Source organism: Phytophthora sojae, assembly GCF_000149755.1.
Source record: "Phytophthora sojae unplaced genomic scaffold PHYSOscaffold_4, whole genome shotgun sequence".
NCBI lineage: Eukaryota > Oomycota > Peronosporomycetes > Peronosporales > Peronosporaceae > Phytophthora > Phytophthora sojae.
Genome location: NW_009258118.1, coordinates 6,804,994 through 6,827,869, shown reverse-complemented (window position 1 = coordinate 6,827,869; position 22,876 = coordinate 6,804,994). Strand labels below are relative to the sequence as shown.

The 22,876-nt window shown below is 54.4% G+C and overlaps 10 protein-coding genes across 10 annotated transcripts; 5 read left to right on the top strand and 5 right to left on the bottom strand.

Annotated features, from left to right (window-relative positions):
- Nucleotides 1-146: 146 nt before the first annotated feature.
- Nucleotides 147-1,118, bottom strand: PHYSODRAFT_544368 (hypothetical protein; the record flags this gene model as incomplete). Its single annotated transcript, XM_009529556.1, has 2 exons — nt 147-883; nt 955-1,118. The coding sequence occupies 2 exons, from the start codon at nt 1,116-1,118 to the stop codon at nt 235-237; spliced, it is 813 nt and encodes a 270-aa protein (XP_009527851.1). The 3' UTR covers nt 147-234.
- A 933-nt stretch (nt 1,119-2,051) lies between these two features.
- PHYSODRAFT_315355 (hypothetical protein) lies at nt 2,052-2,624 on the top strand (the record flags this gene model as incomplete). Its single annotated transcript, XM_009529555.1, has 1 exon — nt 2,052-2,624. The coding sequence occupies one exon, from the start codon at nt 2,052-2,054 to the stop codon at nt 2,622-2,624; it is 573 nt and encodes a 190-aa protein (XP_009527850.1).
- A 158-nt stretch (nt 2,625-2,782) lies between these two features.
- Nucleotides 2,783-4,411, bottom strand: PHYSODRAFT_301304 (hypothetical protein; the record flags this gene model as incomplete). Its single annotated transcript, XM_009529554.1, has 1 exon — nt 2,783-4,411. The coding sequence occupies one exon, from the start codon at nt 4,409-4,411 to the stop codon at nt 2,783-2,785; it is 1,629 nt and encodes a 542-aa protein (XP_009527849.1).
- A 2,789-nt stretch (nt 4,412-7,200) lies between these two features.
- On the bottom strand, nt 7,201-7,362 carry PHYSODRAFT_500601 (hypothetical protein; the record flags this gene model as incomplete). Its single annotated transcript, XM_009529553.1, has 1 exon — nt 7,201-7,362. A coding segment is annotated over one exon (162 nt), but the record flags the coding sequence as incomplete, so codon positions are not given.
- Nucleotides 7,363-9,619: 2,257 nt separating this feature from the next.
- PHYSODRAFT_301303 (hypothetical protein) lies at nt 9,620-10,285 on the bottom strand (the record flags this gene model as incomplete). Its single annotated transcript, XM_009529552.1, has 3 exons — nt 9,620-9,859; nt 9,904-10,213; nt 10,278-10,285. 3 exons carry the CDS (start codon nt 10,283-10,285, stop codon nt 9,620-9,622), a joined length of 558 nt encoding a protein of 185 aa, XP_009527847.1.
- Nucleotides 10,286-12,846: 2,561 nt separating this feature from the next.
- On the top strand, nt 12,847-13,768 carry PHYSODRAFT_255459 (hypothetical protein; the record flags this gene model as incomplete). Its single annotated transcript, XM_009529551.1, has 3 exons — nt 12,847-12,885; nt 13,063-13,326; nt 13,349-13,768. 3 exons carry the CDS (start codon nt 12,847-12,849, stop codon nt 13,766-13,768), a joined length of 723 nt encoding a protein of 240 aa, XP_009527846.1.
- A 550-nt stretch (nt 13,769-14,318) lies between these two features.
- On the top strand, nt 14,319-15,564 carry PHYSODRAFT_498673 (hypothetical protein; the record flags this gene model as incomplete). The annotated part of the gene is made up of 2 exons (XM_009529550.1): nt 14,319-15,130; nt 15,270-15,564. 2 exons carry the CDS (start codon nt 14,319-14,321, stop codon nt 15,562-15,564), a joined length of 1,107 nt encoding a protein of 368 aa, XP_009527845.1.
- A 98-nt stretch (nt 15,565-15,662) lies between these two features.
- On the top strand, nt 15,663-17,017 carry PHYSODRAFT_498158 (hypothetical protein; the record flags this gene model as incomplete). Its single annotated transcript, XM_009529549.1, has 3 exons — nt 15,663-16,409; nt 16,449-16,537; nt 16,606-17,017. Coding segments are annotated over 3 exons (1,248 nt in total), but the record flags the coding sequence as incomplete, so codon positions are not given.
- A 2,316-nt stretch (nt 17,018-19,333) lies between these two features.
- On the bottom strand, nt 19,334-20,016 carry PHYSODRAFT_332528 (hypothetical protein; the record flags this gene model as incomplete). The annotated part of the gene is made up of 3 exons (XM_009529548.1): nt 19,334-19,771; nt 19,844-19,909; nt 19,972-20,016. The coding sequence occupies 3 exons, from the start codon at nt 20,014-20,016 to the stop codon at nt 19,334-19,336; spliced, it is 549 nt and encodes a 182-aa protein (XP_009527843.1).
- A 1,737-nt stretch (nt 20,017-21,753) lies between these two features.
- PHYSODRAFT_544363 (homebox domain-containing protein) lies at nt 21,754-22,808 on the top strand (the record flags this gene model as incomplete). Its single annotated transcript, XM_009529547.1, has 1 exon — nt 21,754-22,808. The coding sequence occupies one exon, from the start codon at nt 21,754-21,756 to the stop codon at nt 22,705-22,707; it is 954 nt and encodes a 317-aa protein (XP_009527842.1). The 3' UTR covers nt 22,708-22,808.
- Between the last annotated feature and the right edge of the window lie 68 nt (nt 22,809-22,876).

The following is a 22,876-nucleotide window of genomic DNA, read 5'->3' as shown; positions in this document are numbered from 1 at the left end:
CTAGTTCAGCGTATGTCTATCTAGCTCAGCGTACATCGACACAAGCGAAGTGAGTTGTCGGGGCCTGAGGGCGTATGCTAGCGCTGGCTGGTTCGATTTGGTATGTTGTACCATAAAATATGGCACAGCTCGAGCAGCGAAAGTTTGCATACTTATGTACAATTGATTAAGTTCGCGAAAGTGTCCTTGAAGGACACTTCAGAACAGATGTTATCAGAAGTTGGTTCGCACACCTTACTGTCGTAGACCCTCGAGCCTCGGCGACGCCATGAACGAGTACTCTGGGCTAGGAAGGCTCGTGAGAGACTTCTTTGTGTCCATGCGAGGCGTCAGCTCGATGCAGACCGAGATCTCGCCCTGGTCGACGTCGTGAGTGTCCCAGCCGTCTTGCAGCGGGTGCGTCCTCGGGTCATACACCCGGTACAGACACAGCGTGAAGGTGTTGGCCGAGACGAACAGCAGGTTGATGAAGATGATGAACCAGTTGGTGATGAGGACGCCGTACACGAGCCAGATCGAGTTGTTCACGAGCCCGGCGATGACCATGTGCACGTTGATGAAGACGGCCGACTTGTGCTTGAGCACTTGGAAGAGCTTCTCCATCGGCGCGCCGTACAGGCAGATGCCCGCGCAGTCGGCCAGGATGCCGACGATGGTGCCAACGCTGCTCGTTGACTGGCCCGTGTAGCCGAGGCCACCCACGACGGCGTAGACAGTGATGACTGCGAGAACTGAGACGAAAACTGCCAGGGTGCGAGCCACGTAGCCCTTGTCCGAGCAGTAGTAAGTGTAGACGGAGAGGAAGACAATGGCGCAGCATTCGCCGTAAAGAAAGCAGGCGAAGACAGGGAACCACATGCCCTTAATGTAGCCGTACATCATCCTAAAGGCAGGAAGAGGTGGCGTTAGCAAGTCGTGTTTCACAGAGTATTGGTGCCGATGTGGCAGACGTACCAGACGTGTGAGTTTGCGAGTAGAGCGGCGAGGGGGAAGACGGAGGCGACACCGACGTGCTTCTGCTTGTGGATCCGGTACATGAGCAGCGAAGGGCTGGAGACCATGCAAATGGTTGCCATTCCGGCGAGGACGCGAAATACCATGACTGCGGGACTGGACATGGTTCTTGTGGAGACAGCGAAGTTGGGGTGGACAGCCGGCGGCTTTGGCTCTGTATGGCCAAACGAAGAATGGCAGTACTGTAGATGGAGAGCGCTTTGGTGGAGGGAATTCACTCGGTAGGACGGGGAGTCGTGTGTCGCCTCGTGGCGGGCTTGCCGTTTTTGTTCACAAGTAGGCAGCTGCAGGAGCAGCGAGTTAGCGGAAGTCCACGCACCCGCGGTGGCAATTGGCCTTGTCTCACAGAGTCAGCGAGATCATCGGACCAATCCTGTGGAGTGCAGGGTGGAGTCATGGTCTCTGCACCTCGCCGTCCAAGCAAACTGATCACACTCCGGCGGTCTTCGTCATCCGAAGACACAAGGCTTCCTTTCGTGAGCCAGGACCGCGATTTGACAAAGTGGTGGCAACCCGCCAGCATCGGTCCTTGCCGGGCATCGAGTTGTCCTGCTTGTCCTGCTTGGTATAATAGTGCCTGCATACTGACTTGTATTCTTCGACCACGAAGCTTTTATGAAGATGTGTACGTTGCTGCCAGAGAGAGAGAGAGTTCACACTTTGTCTACATACTGCTTCATATCGGAGAGAAACAGCAGCATTCTGACGGCAATAACCTTCACTCGCAGTTGTTGGGATGGGCTATCAACGAGGAATACTGTGATAGGACGCACGGTATCTAAACGGGCGTCAATTCGTCACCGTAAAGTATTTCAAATCCACTCCAACGCTAACGCACAACTTGCAGCATCATCTACAGTACCAGGGCAACATACATGTACATATTTCTTACCGATCAATGCATGTAACAACGAGCCGGGCACCACCACCGATCAGTTCTCGTTAGTGAGCGATTTGTTGGCTTCGGAGCGGTTTCGTCACTTCCCCATTTACCACCACGAGGACATCACTGTAAGCATCAAATCCGAGCAGACGGCATGTCAACCACCGACCTGCGATCGCTGCACCAGCTTTCTAAGGTGGAATTGCTGCCGACGCGGTCGTCCGAGCTGTCGGCGACGCTGTCGTTCCTAGAGAAGATCGACCACATTGAGATCAACGGCACGACGGAGCGCAACGGCGTCGTGTACTACCGAGTCGAAGTCTTCCTTCAGCACAGCATGTCTCGTATACCGACGGTCAAGGCCACCGCAGTCGCGGACCATCCAGACTACCAGCTCGAGCGGCGCTTCAGTGACTTCGCGAATCTCCGCTATCAGGTCTGGATGTACGCTCAACGGAAACACGAGGACGATCAAAGCTGCGAATACTGCGGTGAGTTCATGAGCTACATCGTGCATTCCCTGTCACAGCCTCGGTCGCTGGTAAAGCTGGTCACGGGCGTCAACGCGCGCAAGAAGCTGTTAGTCGCGTTCTGCAACACCTTCATCGAGAAAACAATAGCCGGCAAGACGGATCTACAGATGCGAAACTCCAAGTGCACCGGGCTCCAGACAATTCCCCATATCGTGGAAGACTTCTTCCGCCCGGCATCAGAGATCAGGACTTGAACGACGGATAGACAGCCTACCCGCTATTGTTGCAAGAAACACATTCATTCCCTCTTCTGTATGGTTTTGCCTGAGCTCTCTCTCTCTCTCACTCTTCGATGACTTCGAGTCCTCATCACGCAAGGCACGGTTGCGGGAAAATTGCTTCTCGAAGCAGCTTAAATGTCCAGCAGCAGACGCTCCGGGTTCTCGATCTTGTCGGCAATGGCCTTGAGGCACGTAACGCCCTCGCGGCCGTCGATGAGGCGGTGGTCGTACGTGAGCGCCAGGTACATCATGGGGCGCGCGACCACCTCGCCGTCCACGACCACGGGGCGCATCTTCGTGCCGTGCATGCCGAGGATACCCGACTGCGGCAGGTTAATGATGGGTGTGCCCATCAGCGAGCCGAACACGCCGCCGTTCGAGATGGTGAAGTTGCCGCCGGTCATCTCCTCGAGCGTCAGCTTGCCGTCGCGCGCGCGGGCGGCTAGCTCGGCCAGTCCCTTCTCCACGTCGGCGAAGCTCATGGACTCTGTGTTCTTGAGCACGGGCGTCACCAGACCCTTGGGGGTCGACACGGCCACGCTCATGTCCACGTAGTCGCGGTAGACGATCTCCTGGTGCTCGTCGTCGATCATGGCGTTCACACCGGGAACCTCCAGCAGCGCCGACGCGCTGGCCTTGACGAAGGCCGACATGAAGCCGAGCTTGACGCCGTGCTTGGCCTCGAACGCGTCCTTGTACTGCTTACGCAGACCCATGAGCTTGGTCATGTCCACCTCCTGGAAGGTCGTAAGGCTGGCCGCCGTGTTCTGCGACTCCTTGAGGCGCTCGGCCGTGCGCAGACGCATGCGGCTCATCTTCTCGCGGCGGGACACACGCTCGGGCGTGGCCAGCAGCGGGTTGGCACCGGCCACAGCGGGCTGGGCAACGGGGGCCGCGGCCGGCGTCGGGGCAGCAGCAGCAGGGGCAGGAGTCGACGCCGCAGCGGCAGGAGCGGGCGTCGCGGCGGCAGGGGCCGCAGCAGCGGGGGTCTCACCGCCGAACACCATTTTGAAGAGGGGCACGCCGATCTCGACGGTCTGGTCCACGTCGGCCAGGGTACTGGTGACGGTGCCGGCCTTGGGGGCGCGCACGTCCACGCTCACCTTGTCGGTCTCGAGCACGACGACGACCTCGTCCTCGGCCGCGAAGTCTCCGGCCTTCTTGATCCACTCGACAACGGTTCCCTCCGAGATGGAGTCGCCCATGGAAGGCACAGGCACGGTGGTCTCCTCTCCAGAGGGAGCAGCAGCAGGGGCGGCCGGCGCCTCCGTCGAGGCGGCCGGGGCGACCTCAGCGCCCGCCGCGCCCTTGACGATCTGGAAGAGCGGCGCGCCCACCAGCACGTTGTCGTCGATGGCGGCCAGCTGCTGGCCCATGGCGCCGGCGAAGGGCGCGCGCACGTCCACGCTGACCTTGTCCGTCTCGAGCACGACCACGACCTCGTCCTCGGCCACGGCGTCTCCCGGCTGCTTGAGCCACTCGACGACCGTGCCCTCAGAGATGGAGTCGCCCATGGAGGGCACGGGCACGTCCGTCGCACCCGCGGAGGCCGAGAACGCGCGCACCTGCACAGACGACACGGCGCCGAGACGCTGCGCGCGGACGGAGCTCACGCAGGCACCACGCAGCGCCGAAGCGCCGGACTTGGACGAACGAGCGGCCAAGACGCCGGCGCTGCTACTGAGCGACGTGACGGAGCGACGCGCGGCGCTGTTGGCGCGCGCGGCGGCGCGGAGCAGGACGCGTCCGGAGCCGTGCATGGTGTTGCTAGAATGTGGGGCCGACTGCTACCGGCGGTGCTGATTCAGGATTGGAGGGTGATGGAGGGTTTTAAGGGGGAGTGGTGTGCGCCACACCAGGTATCGTGTCGAGCTGTTTGACTTGGAAAATGTATGGTTTGGACAACCTAGGTTTTAGCGGTCGTACCACGACTCGACAGTAATGGTCTTAGCGGTCTCCATTGCGTTGGGCGTGTTGCCCAAGGTAAACGCTCGATTGGATGAACGGGGCAGCATCGCTCAGCGACTTTGACTTACGCTGAGTATGCCCGGACTGCAACTTCGACGCCGCGAACAGCTCCTCACACGATTTAACAGGTCAGGGCTGGCGCGTCACATGAAACTCTTTGTGGGACACAGCATGGAGTGTGGGGTCGTCCTGAGCGCTGTCCCGAAAAGAATGTACTCAGCTATGCGCAGAGGAGAAGTGGCACTATTAGCTCATCCAAGCCCCATGGCGGCTTCCATTCATATCTCGATTATGCATTCCTGATTGATACAGTGACACCTCTATAAATGACACCCAGTTTGCTCGGTCTAATACAGTACGCTGTTTCAGTTAAAGAATTGATCAGATAAAGAAATGGCTACATTTCTAATGGCTACATTTTCATATGTTAGGTGCACAAGGGCTTTCTTTACCTGGTGGCGGCGGTGGAGACCAAGAAGACAGTTCGAGTTCGAGCGGAGCCTTATGTCGGCGCCGTCCGGACGGCAGTCCGCGCCATTGGCTGCGTCCACGCCTTTTGGACCCCTCCAGCATTTTCGTACTCTTGTTTTGTTTCGTCTTCACACAGACAGAACTTAACCAATAACGGTAGGCGCGGTATTGTCTGTTCCTACTCCTTCTTCTCATTGGTATTGCATCCCCTCAGGTTGTACGTGAGTTTCAATACAGTGAGATTATGGGAATATTTGTTGTCCCGATATCCTGCCACCATGCCTGCAGTTTTATCTTTTGTTTGGTATCTACTGCATAGCCCCTAGTTGTCTCGACATCATAATATTTTAGTTTTTCGTAAAATATATATGTACGCTGCGCTGATTGTAAAATACTGTGGCTAGCTTATTTATCACAAGCTTGCAGTTACTGCAAACTCTTTGTTCCAACTTAGCATCCCAAATACAATTTCTCTCTTCGCTCGATTTCTTGTGGCGGGAGTAGTGGTAGCAATGGCATACGTGGGAGGAGGCTGGCAAGTGATTGAGAAAAACATATGAGTTTGGATCTATTACTACGGCGTCCATTTAGAGGGTTGAGGCGCCAACAATTGCGACCATTTAGAGAATTGGGGACCCGGGTGGTGGACCCGGGGGGTTTCGCAGTTCGAAGCTAGCTTGTACGGATACCCTTACAGGGAAACGATGTACTCGGGCATCCCCTGCGCCTGCTTCGCAGCCGCAGCATCTGCCTAATCTACCATGGTACAACCAAGTGTACAAAGTTTGATCGCTTATTTTCAAAGGCATTGTCAGTTCATATACATGTATCGTCACTCCAACGAATTGGTACTTCAACGATTGGGTTTGACAAACCCACCGTGATGATTCTACCTCCTCCTGCTCGTCGAATGAGGGCTCCACGGATTAGTTTTAACTTTAGTTCTTTGTAGTTAGTAGAACGGTTATCAACAGCGAGGTAATCAACGTAATTTCCTTCCTTCCTGCTACTGTAATGTGCGCTGATGCCCAGGCAGAATCCTTTATTGTTTAGATTGCAGTGTTGTGCTCGGAAATTTACAGGTGACGATAAAACAAGAAAAAAACGCGCATTCGAATAATTAGCGCTGCCAGGATAACTGCTCAACCAAACTTGCAGGATAACCCGATGAAGCCAGCAATTTGTTTCTAGTTTGATGAGTTAAAACTGAGGTCTAGCAGATTTCGATCACGTGTAGGAGTAGGATACACCGGGTGTTCGTCCTTCGCTTTGACGATGTCCGCCCGGTGCTTCCTCTCGCACAGGATGCGCGGCGTACAGCGACAACATAGGAGCATTCAAACTGTTTGATAAAACATGGTGCAGCCGCACACATATTTTGTCCGGGTCGCCTGAAGATCTAACAACAACAAAAAACTGCCATCTTCGATTCGTCCAAGTGTGATATTGCCATTTATCAAGTATTAATCTGAAGGTACTGTATGCATGTAGCATTAGGATGATCTGAACTAATATCGGTAACAATGTACTTTGAACTTGTTTTGACAAGAACAAGATCAAGTAGTAGATCATTCGACACCACCAGTTCGGTGAATCTCTGCGGGTCGCATTGTAGTCTCACACAAGACAAGCTTAAATCATCCAAGTCTTCATAGATAAATGCCTAAGCTAGTGCAGCTAGCCTTTAGCCTTTTTTCGTACCACCAGGAGCAGCTCTTTTTGAGTCTCCGCTGAATGAATTCGTTAGGACGTCACCGCATTGCCGGCGGGTAGAGTTGGGTTCGGATTAAAAAAAATTGTTGAACGAAAAAAAATAGAATATACTTCCTATCTTGAATCGCACAACATAGGACTTTAAGTAGTTTTTTGCAATGTTTTAGTGGAATGTTTTATCTAATCCATCCGGATTAATTCCAGTGAGTGTGGGGATTCAGTGAATCCCAAAAATACCATATCCAGGGCTGCCGAATAAGGTATTTTTATTTATTAGCGCAGATAGTGTCTCATAAATAATGCAAGGATCTTGTCAATTGTATCTGCATAAATTATGTAATGTATTCGAGCAATAAATAATAATGTGGTGCGGGTATTTGACGTACGGTTACTCACACTAATTGACGCGATCGACTGTCGAAACGTCCCAGAAGTCAGCATTCTCGCGCAGAAACAAAGTTGTTTCCAGCGTAGCGGGCTGGGGACTGTTGCGTTCTTGAGCAAACGTGGTACGCGCCACGCTGAGAAACCGCTCGACCTTGTTCGAGGTCGGCGGGATGCTGGAGATGAGGTCGTAGCGGGGCTTTCGAGCCTCGAGCCGGCGACGCTTCTCGAGACGCTGGACAAACGAACCCTCTGGCTCCTCGCCGCCGTCTTCCGCACCGTTCGTGAGATAGTATCATAAATTATGAGTATGGAATAGTAATATGGCATCATGAATAATGACGGTCTAAGCCGCCGCTCATAAATTATGCAATAATATTTATGGCAATTACTGGAGCGTCAATTTATTTTTCGGCTGCCCTGCGATTCACACAATATCAGCCCGCCGACAGTTTATGTCACGGCAAACTCAGCTGACCACACGATTTTCAATATCTCTCTTTGAGAAACTATGCGTGCAGAAGAAAATCTGTGTCTGAAAGAGAAGGGTATAAGTTATGACTCATAACAGATCGAATCGATAATTTTACCGCTAATGGAATGAGTAAGTACTATGTTGAGTGCTTTGAAGCTGCATGTACAGTAGTTTCTCCGCTCGTCAAGATCATGGGGCAAAGAGGAACAGTCCATTCGCATTAAAGACTCGGCCTCGGAGGGCCGAGTCGAGGATCGTCGCAGCGCGAAGCTTCGGTCGCGGCGTCGGTCCGAGACTGGGGCTGGATAGGCCAGCCCCATAAGAGGCTTGGTTGCGGATGGACTGTGATGATAATAGGATAGAACAGAGGCTAAAACAAAGTTAGCTAGTACCAGCAATCCATGCAACTTACATGGCTCGCACTAGACACGCACAGCAGGTTGCCCCGTGACTTGGCCGACAATGGAAAGCTGCTCTCGCTTGAAATGAGGGAGCTGAGTTGGGCCAAGCCACGGGTCAAAACCCTTGTGTGCTGATTCGGCCCTGACACGCTCGCCATAATCCGTCGTGGGAGCGCGAGCTGCCCCAAGTGAGGTAGTGGTAGTTGTAGGAGTAGTGATAGGTAGGCGAGTGCGAGCGCGACGGAGCCCGACGTGGTTCCTCCTCGTCAGGACGACATCATGAGCAAGCCTGCGTGGGCGATCGCTACATGTACCTTCGCCGCTGAGGGGGTCGGAATCCGTGAGTCGGCCGTCGAGCGCTGGCGTGACCGCGGCGATGATGTCGTTGACGGAGCCGGCACTTGATGGTCACGCCTCAAGAACACGGTGTCGGTCGTATTGTGTCCAGTAGCAAAAGCCATGATCTCTCCTCGCCGAGAAACCCATTTTCAGCCTCGCCTTCGTCTCCTCTCAAAATACCCAATAATACGATGCAGTGATGTGGCACCAGTTGTGTCCAAGGTTAGCATCATTAGCACCGATGCCTCATATGCTTGCTAGTACACAATACGTTGTTCGTCGTAGTAGTCCGCTAATACACAATACGTTGTTCGTCGCCCACTTGCTCTAACATCAATCTACAGTAGGCATCCATCAAAACCATTCAGACCGATTGCTGTATAATGTTGTGTGAATGTTGTTTGATGTCATCCGCACGGGTGAAGTGACGAATGTAGCGTGAATGTCGTTCGATGTCATCCAAAAACCTTCCCCAATCGACAGTTCTTCGAACTGCGAATAAAGAGGTTTTTGATCAGTTATAGAACACCTATAGTGAAATCCATATAATCCCGTTTGCAGTCGAGGAATCCAAACCAGATAGGGAACACATGGTCAGTTAGAGGGGTTCATTTAGGGAGGTGTCACTGTAGTAGTCGCGGTACAGTGCACCGACGACTACGACCCAGTTTACCTCACCCGGATACGATCTCAGCGATCGATGATGTCCAGGGATTGCTTTACACGTACTGGAAGCTCTGGCTCCGAGTCTAGGGCTACCTCTTTTTTTTTCTTTACAAAGGACCCCTCCGTTTGCGAGCAAAAATTAGTGTCCACACGCAGTGAAGCGATCTTTAGACGCTTTTACTGGAAGCGTTTGGGAAAACCCGCTTAACGACAGTTTGAAGTGCTCTTACATCAGGAAATATAGTGTTGCCTTGGACCAGCAACATACTGTAGAGCTGCTCCATCTAAACACGAGATGCTCGCCCAGCACATTCCTTCGGTGAATCGGACTCGCCATTGTAGCTTTTTGTGGTTCGTATTCCGGCAAGCAACAAGGAGACCTTTCGATCGGATTGCTTCACGCGCTCTTTACCGGTGAAATTATGTTTACGTGGCGTGTACAGTTGGCCGACACTCAGCCAGACACCTTTCGCAGCCGTTTTGCCGCCAAAGTAATTTACCCGGAAATTGGAAAACGACAACATGGACGGCAGACGTATACCGCATCCGCACTACTTCGGGCCCGTGTAGCGGACTGCGTGCCCCACACGACCAGCTCCCTCGAATTTGTTCCACGCTTCAAAAAACGCCTTGTTGCCGTCGACTCCTTCACGGCTGAAGACGATCTTGTTAATCTCAGCTTGTCTCTCCTTCTTGGGCGCCTTGACCCACATGTCGAATAGTTTCGCTTGCATTGTCTCGTCACCGGCCAGCGCACTCTTGAGCGTGGTTTTATAGACCGCATCGTCAAGCTTCGCCGCGTTGATCACGTCGTCGACTTTCGTTGTCGCTCAACCGGACAAGTGAAGCACGTCATCAATCTTCTTCGCGTCCAGCCCGAAGCCTCTCTCTCTTCGCTGTACTCCTCTTCTTCGCTCTCGTCTTCTTGCCCGTCCTCTTCATCTTCTTCCTCCTTCTCGTCCGCCTTGTAGCTTCGCAGAAACCGCTTGCCTACACCAGTCGCCTGTGTCAAGTCCGACGAGGCCAGCTGCGTCGAGGTCGAGGGCTCAGCAGCAAGACCGTTGCAGCTTGCGGCGAGAGTGGCTGCAGCAATTAGCAGGACGTAACCAATACGCGTGGTCGGGCTTGATCGCTTGAACTTGAGGCTTTAGTGCGGCGGAGCAAATTGAGGACTGCAGAGCGCAACTAACGCTCGAGGCCCCGTCCTACCATCCCATTGTTAGCGCTCGCAGGCACGTCCAATCTCAAGAGCAACTTGTAGCTCCAGAGATACAGTGTGATCACACTGCGCGTGTCTACTGTACAATAGACTGGCAAGGGAGGAAGCATTCAACGTAGCGTGATTGATCCTGTTTATTGAAACAAACGCTGCCGCCTGAAGATAATTTACCTCGTTATTTTTCTTCTTTTCAAGCTCGTTGATGGCAAAACGCAGCAAATGCTCTTAGCATTTATCGATTAGTACATGCACGAATACTTTGGAAAGCGCGGGCGAGTTCGGTACATTTCTGCAAGTTATTCTCCACAGCGATAGAGTAGGCTGCATCAATACAGATACCGTAACCATGTCATGTACGAAATTCGTGAATACTGCAAAGCCCATTTCGCTCTTGTGGCAACTTTCTAATACAGTAGCTGACACGCACCGACAAACTGGATGGTGGTTGGAGTTGGCGTGGAGGACTGGTACTGAATCCAGCATGGTATTCGCAGAAACCATATACATACTTCAATGTAGGAGCTCCATGGATTCAATCAAACGTCTGAATAAAGACAGTATACAAACCGCGTAAGTGCTTAGCTGCAGTTATGTTGTTGCTGTTGCTGGCGGTGGTGGATACGAGTGTACTTCACCTGCATGTGGTATAGTTGGTCATCAAGTTTTACGTTATGGATTGGGTACATCTACGTGTATAGCTACCGTAACACACCCGAAGTAGTAATAATTGCGTTATGGTATGACATAAGTCATCTAAGTCAGCGTAGTAGCTGGTCATCAAGATTTGCGCTTGCTGTTGCACACATCCAGCTGGCTGACCCCATGCGAGTGGCATGCTCATCAATTCCAGCGGATTTATTTTAGCATTAAGTCGCTCGAGACTGCGTGTTTCCCAAGGGGATTGAGCTGCAAGTTGTGAGTACCTGTGGTAGCTGACACCGTGTCATCTCTGATCTTCCTTCACAGAGCGTTCATTTTGACAACTATTTACTCTGCCACGACGATAAGGTAAGTAAGCCTTCTGTGAACGTCCCTTTGTATCGGGTGGTACAGTAACTATTGTACCGGCACCTATTCAGCAATGTAGTGGTGCGCGCGTTTTGAATCTATTTGATCGCAAAGCCTGGTCCATTCCTGAATGTACAGATCGTATTCGAAAAACTCGATACCGTGCACTAATAGCCCCACGCAGATCACTCGATGTCGGAATGAAGAGTTGGTTGTCTCGATAAATTCGCTGCATCAGGTTTAGATACGACTGAAACTGGGTACTACCCGGTCTGTACATGTACAGTACCTTGACACTAAATTCTCGAACGACTGTAGTTAATCGATACTGTAAACTGGTGATAGGTCAGTGGCGACGTTCGTCCATGGAACGATTGATCGGTGCAAGCACTGATGAGTCCTCCAAACCTCCCTCTATCCAGATTGTCGGAGAGAGAATGGGCTTTGCGCAACACGTACAGTAGTTCAAGTACCTACATGTATTCATGAGCTTCGTAGCATGCCATGAATCGTGTCACACAATTTTCATGTTGTAGAACCCACTTCTGCGTATTTTTACTGAAGTGCATGGGAAAATATTATATTATACCTCGAAGTAAATGTTTTACATGTACGATAGCCCGATGACGCAGGTTCAATGAGCTCATTCTACCCTTTACCTCCGACACATCAAAGTTTCGTAGCTTCTACAGTTAGTTTAACCTTCTTCGCCGCGCCCGGGCAGAAGGCAGTGTCATAACATCAAGCTTCATGCTCCAAGACTAGGGAAATTCACACTATTCATTGACCCCTCTTCACTAAGAAGGCTCTCTGGTAGTAAATACCTGTTTACTCAGATAATCAACGTTACTCGTATACCAGTACTCGTAGTATTACGCTCGTCGCCACAACGTTTGGTTTTTTTGGTGTCGGCGCCGACCACACTCAAATAAAAATAAAAACGATGTTAGTGCTTTGCTTTACTTTGCACCAGAATGTACACAGACCGTGAAACATGCATGTGCGGATGAGAACTGCCGTCGCGGACTACATGCACACGCTCAGCTTCATACTCGCTAGAAGTTGCATTTCCGTTTGAAGGGTGCGTTTGACACAGACATGTACTGACGGCTGTACCGCTGACGAATGGACCTCAAACTGCATCCCCGGCGGTTCTCAGCCAAGGAGCTGAGCAGCATTCGATGGCGTTCAGCGGATGCAAGGGCTTCGCGTTCGCGCAACCACGTCCGGCTGATGCGTTCTGGCGTGGAGGTGATGGTTCTGCGCTCCATGCGCTGCAGTCGCTACAGCTACCGCAGTCCCCGCACGGCACTAAGGCAACTCGTCTTTTCAGTGCATGACACCTGAGGCGGGGACAACTGTACCCGCCTGTTTTTGTGTATATCACTTCAATATCCACTCTTGAAAGGCTCTTTCTAACATGATGCTCTACTGCCAGTAGCAAAACCAAGAAGAGGTCTACCCACTATATGACCCTACTCTCATTGACGCTATACCTGCAAGGATGAATTGTTTCCGGCGGTGCGATCATTTGGTATCTTAGTCCGCACCATGTTTGACTCGCCCGCACTGCCACCTCTCATTGGCACGGTCCGCCCCCCAATGATATCGCTAACGTCGTTGACATCAACACGCGCTTCAACGACCGTGTCAAGGCCCGTGAGCAGCTCAGCTCAGCTCACTCTCCATTTGGCACCGCCCGGCACACATCTCGACCCAGGCAGACCCGCATTTCGCTAGTCGCATGGCCTGGCTCTCGGGTGCCAGTCGGGGCCCAGCGACAGCTTCGCGCTGCCCAAGAAGTCGTGGCTGCAGCAGGCGCAGGACGTCGCCCCGATCTTCAGCTGGCTGCCGCACTACGACGTGCGGCGCGACCTCAAGTTCGACGTCGTGGCTGGCATCACCGTCGCCATGATGCTCATCCCGCAGGAGGTGTCGCTGTCCACCATCATGAACGTGCCGGCCCACCACGGGCTCTACACAGCGGCCACGGCGCCGCTGGTCAACGCCATCTTCGGCCAGCACGGTGCTGTCCGTGGCCAGCGGCTCCGAGGTGTCGCTGCTGGTCGGCACCATCCTCGAGGACATCGACGACCAGGACGAGCGCGTGGCCACGGGCATCATGATGGCCTTCCTCAGCGGCTGCATCCTGCTGCTCGTGCGGCTGATCAACCTGAGCCAGCTGGCCGACTTCTTCTCGCGCCCGGTCATGGGCGGCTTCATCTCGGCCGGCGGTCTGCTCATCATGCTCTCGCAGTTCTCCAACGCGCTGGGCATCAAGTTCGCGTCGCAGGACTACCCGCCGCAGACGGTCTACCATATCTTCAAGCACATCGGCCACACCAATTTGACGGCCTTCGCAGTCGCCGCCATCTCCATCGTGTATCTGTTCACAGTCAAGATCATCAAGAAGCGCTACTTCCCGTCGCCCGTGCTCATGCAGCTGTTCGAGTCAAGGCACCCGAAAAAATAATACTCATAAAAATACATTCGAATACTTTAATTCAATGAATAATTTTAGACCCTCAATTTATTTTTGAATTGCACACAATTCGTATTTGAATTGCTCAGATGGAGTTCGTTGCAGCCACCAGTGTCCGCCGAAGAGTCCACCACCAACCACTCGCCGATCTGGCACCACTTCACCGCACCACTCGCAGCGGAGGCTCCTTCAGAATCAAATTTGCTTTCTTCACCCCTCACCGCCCAAGCCCCTCGCCCCACGTGTCCACCATGGTCCTCACGAGCAGCCAAATCTGCTCTATCTTTTCACTGATGTCGGCAACGGCTTCTACAAGTGTACATCCTGCGACAAGCAGTACAAGAAGGGCAATGGCTACACGAACCTGCTGAACCACCTGCGGCGCAACCACGAAAACTACGAGCAAGAGGCCCAGGAGGCGTCACGCCGCCAGAACCCGCTGCGCCTACACCTCGTCAGCACACGGACCAGGGACCTATACCGCTGGCTCGAGTGGGTCGTCTGCGACCGCCTCCCGTTTGCGTTCGTAGAGCGGCGGCTCATGCGCCTCAACGCCTCCCTCTCTCTCGTGTCGGAGTACACCCTCTCCAAGTACATCGTGCTGATTTTCGAGCTGCTAGAGCTGCGCGTCGCTCGCGAGCTCCCTGCATCGTTCGGCCTCGTTCTAGACGGATGGACCAGTGGTGGTCGTCACTACATCGCGATATTCGCGGTATGCGGCAGCGACAGTACCGGTATTACCGGTGGCGGCGCTGACAACGAGTACTATGACGATCTCGAGTGCTCATCGCGCCGCTTCCTGCTGTTAACATTCGCTCCAGTAGAGGTCGAGGAAAACATGGGTGCGCAGAGTCAGTACGACCTGATCGCTGACACGCCGTCTCGCTATAACAAGCCCTGGAGCGCGGTGAAGTTCATGGTGGGAGACAACTGCTCTATGAACCAATGCATCGGCCGGAAGGAAGGGGCTATCCCCTTCATTGAATGTGCTAGCCACAGATTCAATTTGGCGGTGAAGGACTTCCTCAAGACCGAGGACGAGCTCATTGCGAAGGTGCACGCGCTGATGACCAAGCTCCGGACGATCAAGGGCCGCGCTCTGCTTCGCCGCGTCTCCCATCTGTCGCCTCTGTTGAGGAACGACACCAGGTGGTCGAGCACGTACGAGATGGTGGCGCGCTATGTGAAGCTCCAGCCCGCCATAATCAAGCTGGGCCATGACCTTCTGGTCAAGTACGAAGTACAGCCGCTTTTGCTGCGGCGCGCCGAGCACGAGCGAGTCAAGGCGTTGGATAAGGACCTGGAGATGTTCGAGGGAGTCACGAAAGAGCTACAGAGGTCTACGCTAACTTTGTCTGCTGTGCGCCGTCTTTTTGACCAGGTCGTGAAGACCTCCGATCGTCAACAACCCGCATTTAGAACTGGGCCTCGTCAAGCTTCAGCGCGAAGAGGCGTTGACGGCCGCGGAACGGTCGGCGTGTGCCGAGTTTAGATCGACGGCCCTTGAAAGGGCACCAGCGCGGGAGGACGGCAACAGCTCTATCGTCAAGGCGGCGTTCAAGAAGAGGAAGGCACCGAGGCGCTCGCAATACGTGGACGTCGCCTACGTGCCGCCGACGTCCAACGAATACGGGCGCTTTTTTTCGGCGGCGAAGCTGGTGCTCACAGACGTGCGGAAGAGTCTCTCCCCCACCATGCTCGAGATGCTGATGTGTCTGCAGTACAACCGCGACTTGTGGGACGTCAACACGGTGGAGCAGGTTCGTGCACGAATTGGCAGCAATTAATGGCAATAATACAATGATTAATTTTTGCCCGCAGTTTAGAAATATTAATCTAAGTATTGCATTCTCGGGTGCCCTGGTTCGAGTCGCCCAAGAAGGAGGAGGAGGACGACAAGGCCTCGGAGCAGACCGAGCGGCTCCTCACGCCGGTGCTGAACAACGCCCACACCATCCACAGCCACGGCTTCTCGCTCTCCGAAGAGCAGTACGTTAGTATGGAGAACGCCTACGCCTGTCACTCGGCGGCCGGCCGAGTCTCGGACGTCGGTGACAAGCGTCTGCAGGAGACTACCAAGCCCAAGTCCAAGCCCGTACTGGTGGCCATCTTCCTAGCACGCACCATGTGCGACCTCGGCCCGCTGGTCGTGTGCATATTCGGTGGAATTGTCGGATATCTGCTGGGATCCTCGCCCCTGAAGCTCACGGGTGCAATCCCCGGCGGCTTCCCCGACCCGAAGGTGCCTTGGTACGGCTTCACGTCGCACCTGATCGACGGCGACAAGTTCGGCAGCGTTTTGTATCACTCGCTGACGGTTGTCGTGGTGGTCTTCCTGTCGAGTATCGCCATGGCAAAGCGTCTGGCGATCCAGCGCGGAGAGGACATCAACACGGACCAGGAACTCACGGGTCTCGGCATTGCCAGCATCGTGGCCGGTTTCTTCCAGGCCATGCCCCCTACCGGTGGTATGTCTCGAACAGCTGTGAACCTCCTGAACGCCCACACGCAGTTGGCCTCAATCATCACGTGTCTGATCGTCATCCTCTCACTGTACACGCTCACGAGCCCGCTGTACTACCTGCCGAGCGCCACTCTGGCGTCGATCATCATCGTGGCCGGTTACTCGCTGGTGGAGTTCAAGGAGGCCAAGTGGCTCTACCGCGTCAAGCGCGACGCGTTTTGGGTGTGGACGCTTTCGTTCGTCCTTACGCTCGGTCTGGGCGTGCTGGACGGTTTGATTGCATCGATTTCTGCACGGTGCTGGCGCTGATGTGGAAGACCAAGGTGTCGCCCGTGTCATTCCTGGGGGAGCTCGACGGCGGCAGCTTCGTGGACCGCGAGCTTTTCCCCGAGGCTCGTGGCCTGCACGACATCATTATCGTCCGCGTGGACAGCTCGCTGTACTTTGCCAACTGCGAGCGAGTGGCTCTGGCCATCGAGCTCGAAATGGTGCGGCTCAAGTCGCTGGGCATCACCACGCGCGGAGTCTTGGTAGACGCGCGCAACAAGAACGACATGGACGCCACGACGATCCAGGTGATGTCCGACACGCAGGAGAAGCTGGAGGTGCGCAAGGTTCGCTTCGGCATCGCCAACGCCAAGAGTCGAGTGCACGACTTGCTGGCGGCGACGAACATCATCAAGCGCATTGTTGCTGGCAACCCCTCCATCCCGCTGGACGAGGCCGTGCTGCTTCTGCGTGAGCACCCGACCACGACCGACAAGACACGACTGTGACACGACTGTTCGAGGCCGTGTAAGAGGAGCGCCATAGAGTGCAGGTGCCGTTCCCTGACTTTCCATTTCTTAGCAAGTTAGTGTATGCATTCTGAGCGCTCGCTAGTGTGTAGCCGAGGTACACGCGGCGCTAGCACTCACGATGATCAAGTGAAGAGTGAATTGATACATAGTTTCAAAGTTTTTAACTAAAGCGTTCTACTGGCATGAGGGACGAATAATATGTGCTTCTACCTATTCATCGAGATCTCTTTGGCCGATGTCCGCACGTTGCGCAGTGAGTGAGCTTCACAGCGAACTTGGCTCTAATGGACAGCTCGCTGTCTCTACCTGCGCTGCAATGATAGCTAGTCAATGCTGATGTTGACACCTTGACATGCACGTACGCCATATACATTTACCCATTGTACTGCCCCCTTCACATTACCGTCCCGTCGATGGGGTGGCCTCAAAGGCTCCAGCTCGAAGCGGCCCAGGAACCGATGACCCACATGAACATGCTCTCGCTGCACTGCTTCAACTTCTACCACCTGTTCAGCACCACTCAAACGATGAACACGGGCAGATAGTGCATCAAACTTCACGCCCACCGTGACGGCCCGTTGCTTCATTGCGCGCTCATGGTAAACAATGCCGAAAATGACGTTTAGACTGTAGTATCTCCGGCGCCGCCTCACCGCCAATATCCACGAACGACCCGTCGAGCAGCTAGCTACGTACAGCCTGCTGGCTCCTACTCGCTCGCTCGCACGGTCACGAGGCTGTTGTCAATTAGTCGCAGCTCAGCAGAGGTGCTGTTCACGATAGACGGTCGTGGTCGCTTGGTAGGAGACGGCGGGGTGCACATCGTGTTCATGTTGTTGAGAGGAGGCTATCCTAAGACGTATCCTAAGAAGTAGAGCTTACTCTGACTGAAATAACACCTCAATAGTAGCCTCTCCTAGGCACTATCAAGAAGTTTGTATGGAAATAGCCCGAACCCTATAAAATGATTTTCGGCCGCCTTGAGACGTTGTTTCGGTCCGAGGAAGTCCAATCTCTGTATTAGGACTTTGTATGGGCTCGTCCTCGGAAGCAACTTCTTTTTGCTGAAACAACATTTGGCAGTTATTTTGTGTTAATTGGCCAATGATCGACCACCTTGGGTAAAAAGAGGTAGTCGACATATTTTCTGGAGGATTTTAGATTGGAATTTTTTCTTAGGACTATGGTGAATTTTGAAGTGGGATCATACCGAAAAGTACGAGTTCATACCAGAATCTACGAGTTAATACCGAACAGTACGAGTTCATACGAAAATGTACGAGTTCATACTAAAAAGTACATTTAAGCAGCCTAAAGAGATGGAAAAGTCGTAGAATTCATCTGTCTTGTGTCTGGCTTCTATAGCACGCCCCACTACTTGTCACTCGTACTAGCTGCGTGCTTGGCCTTGATGTAGGACGCTGTGTACTCCTGGAAGGTAGCACATGGCCCAACCCGCTCGAGCTTCGCGATAACTGCTTTCAACTTGATCACTTAGGCCGTGTGTGCGGCTTTGGCCTTCTCCTTTCGAGCTTGAAATTCCGCAAGATGGCGATCTTTCGCTCTCAAGTACCGCTCCACCTTCTTGCGATAGGCACGGAAGTTGGTCACCAACGTCTCATAGTCATACGCAGCACGAGCTTTTGCTTTACGTGCGTTGGATACGCGGCGCCGCTAGTTCATATACCGACTTCCTCCGCTTATAGTGGACAGGGTATATACCAGTACACTGTACCACCCGTCACAAATGGTATGCCGAATCTGGCAACTGGTACCGGTATCAGTAGTCGATTAGCTGCCACTATTTTGCGCTTTGCTAACTTTATTGGTACAACGCCGCTAGCCGCCTAAGCGAGCCTGTCGCGCTTGACATCTCGCGGCAGGCAACAGGCTGCCACTGCAAAGCCTTGAGCAACACGCGCCCGCGTGAGGCTAGTGCCGTTGCAATGCTTTGCCCTGGCTTTAGAACATTTTTGAAGTAAGCTTTTTATTAAAGTCTAACTCGGTAACATGTGTCATTAGTCGATGGGAACAGCGTGATGCAAGCAAACCACTCTCCGAACGTCTGTATAGTATACGTGTGCCGCAGCAGCGCTTAATACTAGCATAGGTAGCGAGTACTGGCAGCAACTGTGTCCAGGTAGCTCTAGGCTGCAGCCGTAGCTGCGTGAAATGAATGGAACCTCCATCGCATCGATATATTACCGGTGGAAACGTATCGAAATAATTTGTGCGGAACTTATAAGCGGAGTCGAGAAGGCCCTCCAAATCCTGTGATATGATTGGGCGCTCTTATATGAGGTTGTCCACTACAAGCGGAGGAAGTCGGTACTCAACATCCGTCATTGCGTCAAGTTCGATTTGAGGCCTCATCTCGGTGTCCTCCGTAAGTCCATTCCCAAACACGGTGAAAGCCTTAGCCGTCGTGCTCCAGTAGTTCATCAACTTATCGGTCTCATCTCCAAATTTGCTGATTTGGCCGCGAAGCTTGTCGGGGTGAAGAACGAAAATCGCCACCCGGTAGAGCTCTCTAGGAGAAATCATCGACGGACCGCGGCCGTGCTTTGCCTTGCGACGTGCCTTCAGCTCCGCGAGGAAATGGGCAAATAGGTTCGGATCCAAACTGACACCATAGATCAGATCCTCGGCGTCCTTTGTTTTGGGTAATGGCGTCCAAGCCGTTTTCTCCATTTTCTCAACCTCCACGCCCTGAGCCTCGCGCTCAGTAAGCTACTTACGAGCCACTAAATATTCCGCATGTTAGATTTACCAATAATTGATATCATTCTAACAATTTTGTACCTCCAGGTGGCGGAATTGGTCGTACACGCGCTTTTCCTGTAGCTTCTGGAGGATTTTGTCCTTGTTCTTCGCGTAGGAATCGCGGTTTATAGCCTTGCGCGACTTCGGAGGCTCTTCTTCCCGCACACTTTGCGGTGCTTGGCCATGTTCGACTTCGCCACGAGCTTAGGCATGTAGGGCACTTGCCCTTCGGTGGACCGTCACCGCCCTCCATTTCCGACCAATTTGTACGACTGAGAGCCGGAACTCCCATTCAGGATTCCTCGATGCTTAGTGGTCAATATTATTTTTGACTGATCTCACATATGATTGGCTGAAATAAAATGTTATTTGGCGTTATTTCAGGGAAAGAAGTCGCGATACTAACGAAGCTTCTTTTCGGCTGAAAAATCCAGATCACCTCTTCGGGTCCAATGAGATATGATGCTCGACGGCACTGCAATTTGTGGGCGCAAGGCTGGTAATACGGCCCTGCACCCAGGTGCGCTCGAGCACCTGGCGCGAGAGAGAAGCAAAGCCTACCATGATCATTGAAGCCGAAGCGGCCGAATCATGGGCTGTGCCCCGAGGTTGAAGTCTCACGCGGAGGCTACGTGGCCGTCGCTGAGTGTGTGCAGCCGAGCAATGGACTCGGAGGTCGAGGCGAGCTGCGAAACGAACTCTAGCGGTGCCCCTCGACCTCGAAATGCTGAAGTTAGGCTGGTGTTCGGCATCAGCGGGCTCGAGGCGCGTTCGTCGCGCGTGGCGAGGATACCCTCGGGACATGTCGCTCGTTTGGGGGAAACGAAGCAAATCGGCATTCGCTTGCTCGGCCGGCCCACCGAGGCTGCTTTGGGCCTTTCACGGCTTTCACGGCCCTTTGACTGGCATGGATGTGGTTGAAGCAGGCCAATCAAGGTAACTGCTCGTCAATAGGATCGCGGCCGCTAGCTAGTCGCCGCCGCCCCTCCAAACGGTAACGGACCGGGCCAAGGGACGTCTCGTGCGTGGCGCTTGATGGGCATCCACCTCAACCGCTCGTTGCGCGTAACGGCCCGAATGACAGGCGAGTTGCTGCTGGTCAAAGCTGCAGCGCCTGCGGAAAGATTCCGTCCCTTCGCGGTGTCGTGCGCTGACTCGCGCGTCGAGGCAAGAAGCAAAGCGCGGCGCCACGCTCTCGCTGAGAAACAGCTCGCGCTCGCGGGGTTGAAGGCGCCAGACTTCTCCGAGAAGATTTTTGATGGCCATCACGCGAAGAGCCTGGAAATAGGGGTGCGCGCCCCGAATAAGGCTCCTGAAGCCGCTTTTTAGGGGTCTGTCGGCGGTTTCGTGCCAGAGACAAGCCCCCTAATCGTCGCCGCGTCGCCAAGAGACGTGCAGATCGGCCCGGGTGGTCGCCTCGCCTTTCAGGGCTGGCGCCAGGAAGGAAACCGACACCAGCAGCATGCGGCCTAGCGGCCCTCTAGCGGCTCGAGCCCTTTCACTTCGCAATCCACGCAGGCCGAGTCAAGTCGAGTCGAGTCGAGTCGAGTCGACGCGCATCAAGAAAGCGTCCGCATCCATTTTAAAGTGGCGTGAAAGGGGAAAAAAGTATCCTCCTCCACGACCGCACGACCGGCACATTACTGCACGTCATCCCTCCCGCTGTCGAGCGCCGCCCGAGTGCTCGAGCCACCAAGGAGCCGGACGCCACTGGACGACGAGGGGCGAGGCGACATCAACCTCCCTGTCCCGCATTTTAACGCCGCGTCGCACGCTGTGCGCTGATTGGGCCGGACCCTTCTGCGTGTCGTCAATAGTCAAGTCCATACAAAAAAGGCAACTTTGACCCAGCTGACGCACGGCTGGCTCATTCCCCAAGCTGCCGCGTCACCCGCAAGCAAGCCCCAAAGCCAAAGCCCCGATCCCGCAGTGCACTGTAGTAGACGACGATGGAGCCGCCGAGCCACGCGCGCCTCGTGGCCATGCGCCTGCTGACCGCCTCCAACACGCCCGAGCGGCCGGCCGCCATGTCCTCCAAGGCGGCGCAGCTGTGCCTGTCGCCCACGGACCCGAGCGAGGACCCGGCCACGATGGCGCTGGCCATGGCCTCGCCCGTGCTCACGGGCAAGCCCGCGCCCGTGACGTCGCCCAACCCGGCCAAGAACCCGCTGCCCGGGCTGCAGTTCGCCATCTCGGCGCAGCGCGCGCCCGCCCGCGAGCTGCGGCTGCCGTCGTTCTCCAGCACCTCGTACGAGCTGGAGAGCGCCACGCCCGCGGCCAGCAGCGCCGATGAAGAGGAGATGTCTTCCCAGCAGCAGATGCAGCAGCAGCAGCAGGAGAAGTCGGCCGCGCAGAGGCGCAAGAAGGGCACGCGCCGAGGCACGCTCCACCCGGAGGCCAAGAACGTGCTGAAGGCATGGATGTTCTCGCCCGAGCACTTCGCCCACCCGTACCCGAGCGAGGAGGAGAAGGAGGAGCTCGCCAACGAGGCCGGAATTGAGGTCAAGCAGCTCTCGAACTGGTTCACGAACGCGCGCAAGCGCCTCTGGCAGCCGGTGCTGCGCCAGTCCGGCGTCGAGGTCAAGAACTTCCTGTCCACGGGCCGCGGCGGCCCCCGCGGCAACAAGCTGGACGTGCCGGCCAACATCCACCAGCTGGTGTCGCCGTCGCCTGTGCCGAGCCCGCCGAGTTCACCTCGCAAGCGCTCGTGGTCGGCCATGCACAGCTCCCCGGCCTCGGTGGACGACAGCAAGCGCCGTAAGAGCTCGGCCGCTAGGAAGCGCTCTAAAGCCAGCGCCAGCAACGCGAACGACGAGAACCCGATCCCGCAACTTCAAGATCTGGAGCTGCTGGCGGCCACATCGCTGTTGGGACTGCAGCACTTGACCCAGTCGGTGCATTAAGCCGCGGCCAAAGCATCGAGAAGCGTTTGATATTTATTTGACTCTTATGTAGGCAGTTGAAGCGGAAGTACAGCTAGAAAAAAAGTATCTTCAGCATTGGCACCAAAAGTATCTTCGACAGACAAATTGTTCATGTAGCATTCACTACCACGTAAGCAAAGCTCGTATT